The sequence below is a fragment of the Oncorhynchus nerka genome, unplaced genomic scaffold (assembly GCF_034236695.1).
Source record: "Oncorhynchus nerka isolate Pitt River unplaced genomic scaffold, Oner_Uvic_2.0 unplaced_scaffold_1916, whole genome shotgun sequence".
Classification (NCBI taxonomy): Eukaryota; Metazoa; Chordata; class Actinopteri; order Salmoniformes; family Salmonidae; genus Oncorhynchus; species Oncorhynchus nerka.
In genome coordinates, this window is record NW_027039408.1 from 2,420 (window position 1) to 6,430 (window position 4,011).

Here is a 4,011-nt window from a genome sequence, read left to right on the forward strand (position 1 = left end):
CATATGTAATGCCACTATTCATTTTGACTGCATGTGCTCTAGTGCATACCCCATACTGCGCTACAAAGACAAAACGCAGTAACAACGTCATTTAATTTACTGTCTTTTTCTGTCTAGACAGACAGCACTTTCTGATACTGCATGATATATTCTGATCCACTGGCTTGTTCTTGTGTCAGGAAACAAATACCACATTGACCAGGTAATAAACTTGGCCGTTACAACAGATCTTTATGCCATTTCATCAACTTCCCTACTGTCAACTTTCCTACAGACTGACATGTGATGTGCCGTCGTGTCTCCTGAGGCTGTGGATTATGTTCCAAACTAAGCACTGACAAAACCCAAACCAGTTAGTCTGCACAGTTATCCTATTTCCCATTAAAATAGCCTTTGAGTGACCAAAACATCCATATTATATTTTCCCCATTTTAATGCTTAGTTGAGAAAATGTACCTTTTCTCTCATTTATTTTGAAATGTTTTATTGAACCTTTATTCAACTAGGCAAGTCAGTTAAGAACAAATTATTATGGACAATGACGGCCTACCCGTGGAACCCAACAAATGAAATATGTGAAAACAATCTAATCTCTGACTATCAGTAAGGTTGAAGGACAGGCTAGGTGGGCACAGCAACATCAAATCCTGTCATACATTACATCATGCTTTCACAAATGATTTGTTTATCTAACCGTTTTTTTCATTTCTGTGCTCACGTGTGAGAGTGTGTGTGTGTGTGTGTGTGTGTGTGTGTGTGTGTGTGTGTGTGTGTGTGTGTGTGTGTGTGTGTGTGCAGAGAGACTCTGGGGAGGGGAGTTTCTGTCTGTAACTCAGGGATAAATAGAGAGGCAGAGCTCAGAGTTTCTCAGAAGGCGGACCTGACAGGGTCACACAGGACCAAGCAGGACCTCAGCATTTTGAATTGAATTACATATGGAGAAACATGAAGATGTTCAATACTGTTTTCAAGACGGAAACTCTTCTTGCAGAAAGGCTTTGCTATCGACATCTATCTACATAACACTGTACATCTTCTTCTCATTGATTTCAGCAGTTACAGTATTTTTGAACGTACTGGTGATCATCTCCATCTCTCACTTCAAGCAGCTCCACACTCCAACCAACCTGCTCATCCTCTCTTTGGCTGTGTCAGATCTCCTGGTGGGACTGATTGTGATACCAGTAGTGACTGTAGCAATAATGGAATCATGCTGGGGTTTTGGGGAATATTTCTGTGCGTTTCAATTCTACATCTCTTTTTTATGTACTTCCTTATCTCTGGGTAATTTGGTCCTTATATCTATTGACCGCTATGTTGCTGTGTGTCATCCCTTATTGTACCACTCTAGAATAACAATAAGAAGAATGATGTGTTGTATATCCATTACCTGGTGGTGTTGTATCATATACGATGCTGTCATTATAAAAAACTTTGTAAATGTGCAGACACCCAGTAGGTGTTTGAAGGAATGTTTTATTGTTGAAGGAAAAACCTGGGTCAATAACATAATTGACCTTGTAATTACAATGGTTGTCCCGTGCTCTATTATTATAACACTTTATTTGAAAATCTCTGTGGTGGCCAGATCACAGGCCAGAAAGGTATTTTCAAAAGAGGCTGTCAGTGTGTCTGGTGTTAAAACTGTACAGGCAAATAAGTCTGAGAGAAAAGCAACAAAAACTGTTTCTATTGTTGTTTTCAACTATCTCATTTGTTGGATTCCCTCTCTATTTCCTTTCCTTTTTGTATATTTTTTAAGTGAAAATGTTTTAACCTTTATCATCAGCTTTCTGCCACTTGTCAATTCCTTAATTAATCCAATAATTTATGCTTTCTTTTATCCTTGGTTCAAAGTGACAGCTAAACTTATTTTAACTCGGAAGTTAAGGCGTTCATAGTTCCTACCTTTTATTCCAACATTTGACTAACATAGATTTGCCATAGTTATGTAATACAATTGTTGTAATTGCTTCTTTCATGTAACAATACACTGACGTGACTTATCTCAGTGTTTTCATCATAGGTACATGTGGTGTTGATACAGAATGATTTGGCTGGATTGAATTGGAATGACTTGGAGAAGGCATAAGCTTTTTTTAATAAAAGACATTGTAGTCATTTTGGGTTGTATATTTGAAATACCAAAGCCTGTGTTTGTCTCCTAAAAGTATATTCTGATGAGGTTATGAGTCATTCTATATCTTGTTTAACATCACCATCTAGTGGCTAAATTGGGACACAATGCCTTTAACAAGTGTACTGAAGTTGAATTGTTCAATATTGCACAATATCAGATAATGTCCAAGTCCATCTCAATGGTGTATTGTGTAAGTAGTTGAGGGTAAAATGCGAGAATATGCAATTATGTGTAAGACTTTATAATGTTCAGTAATAAACAATTTTTTAGGAATTTACAGTTTTCTCACCATTTATTAAAAATTACTCCCACATGTGTTAAATGTTAGTCAGCTAGGTATTCTCACATGTGTAAATAACTACTATATGCATTAATGATTAAACGCAAGAGACCACAGCAGACACTTGAACTTCAACATACTGGGTAAGAACAGTACCACTACTCTCACTACCACTACTCTCACGACATCACTGCTGCCAGGTCAAGGGTCACACCAGAACAGCTCTCTCAGATGCTGTGGAGTCTGAATTGATATAGAGATTGGTAACACTTTATATTAACACTTTGTAATTTTCACACATTTATAACAACTTTTATACTATTCCACAGATCTTTCATAAGAATTTTAATACATATCCTTATAAACCATTTACTAATCATTAGTAAAGTAGTTTTGCAGTCCCTAATCTAAAGGGAGGACTCTTCATACTTTCTTAATACTTTATAAATGTTTTGAGCAGTGACCAGTGTAATTTATCACATAAAGATGGACATTGTATTGGTAGACATTCCAGCAGTACCTGATGCTCCTTAAGGTCTCAAAATTACCTGGAACAAATCAATGGTTAAACAATAAGCACACAACACAGAGGACGATAAAGGAAATATATTGAACATTTTATTCCAAAACAGTCACACTGTTGTAGTAGTGTGCTGAAGGAAGTAATGTGTTTGTCTGAAAATGATGACATTCTTGTTTGTTGACAGTGACTAACAAAACCAAAGTGTGGATTGCAGTCACTCATTAGAAATCAGATCAAATCAAACTGTATTGATCACATACACGTGTTCAGCAGATGTTACTATGGGTGTAGTGAAATGCTTGAACATCTCATAGTGCAGCAATATCTAACAAGTAATATATAACAATTTCACAAAAAATACCTTAAACACAAACCTTAAAGTGAAGGACTGGAATTAAGAATATATGAATGTATGGATGAGCAATGTCAGAGTGACACAGACTAAGAGCAGTTCATAGACTGCTTACAGGGTAAGGGAACCAATATCTAAATACATATCTTAACTGAACATTACATTTAAAGGGTTATTACCTTTAATACACTACAAAATCAAATCAAAATCACATTTTATTGGTCACATACACATATTTAGCAGATGTTATTGCAGGTGTAGTGAAATGCTTTTCTTCCTAGCTCCAACAGTACCTTAACAATTCACAACAATACACACAAATCTAAAAGTAAAAGAATGACATTTGGAAATATATAAATATTTGACAAAGCAATGTCTGAGTGGTACTGACAACAAATACAGTTGAATACAGTATATACATATGAGATGAGTAAAGCAGTGTGTTAACATTATGAAAGTGACCAGGGATTCCATGTTTTTGTACATAGGGAAGCATCCTCTAAGATGCAGGGTTGAGTAACTGGGTGGTAGTCGGCTGGTGGTGGGTATCAGTCTGATGGCTTTGAGATAGAAGCTGTTTTTTTCAGTCTCTCAGTCCCAGCTTTGATGCACCTGTACTGACCTCGCCTTCTGGATGGTAGCGGGGTGAACAGGCCGTGGCTCTGGTGGTTGATGTCCTAGATGATCTTTTTGGCCTTCCTGTGACATTGGGTACT

General features: G+C 36.8%; 1 protein-coding gene across 1 annotated transcript; it reads left to right on the forward strand.

Annotated features, from left to right (window-relative positions):
• The first annotated feature begins 770 nt into the window (after nucleotides 1-770).
• On the forward strand, nucleotides 771-2,006 carry LOC135567631 (trace amine-associated receptor 13c-like). Its single transcript, XM_065014922.1, has one exon. It carries the CDS (start codon nucleotides 936-938, stop codon nucleotides 1,899-1,901), a length of 966 nt encoding a protein of 321 aa, XP_064870994.1. The 5' UTR covers nucleotides 771-935; the 3' UTR covers nucleotides 1,902-2,006.
• Nucleotides 2,007-4,011: the final 2,005 nt, after the last annotated feature.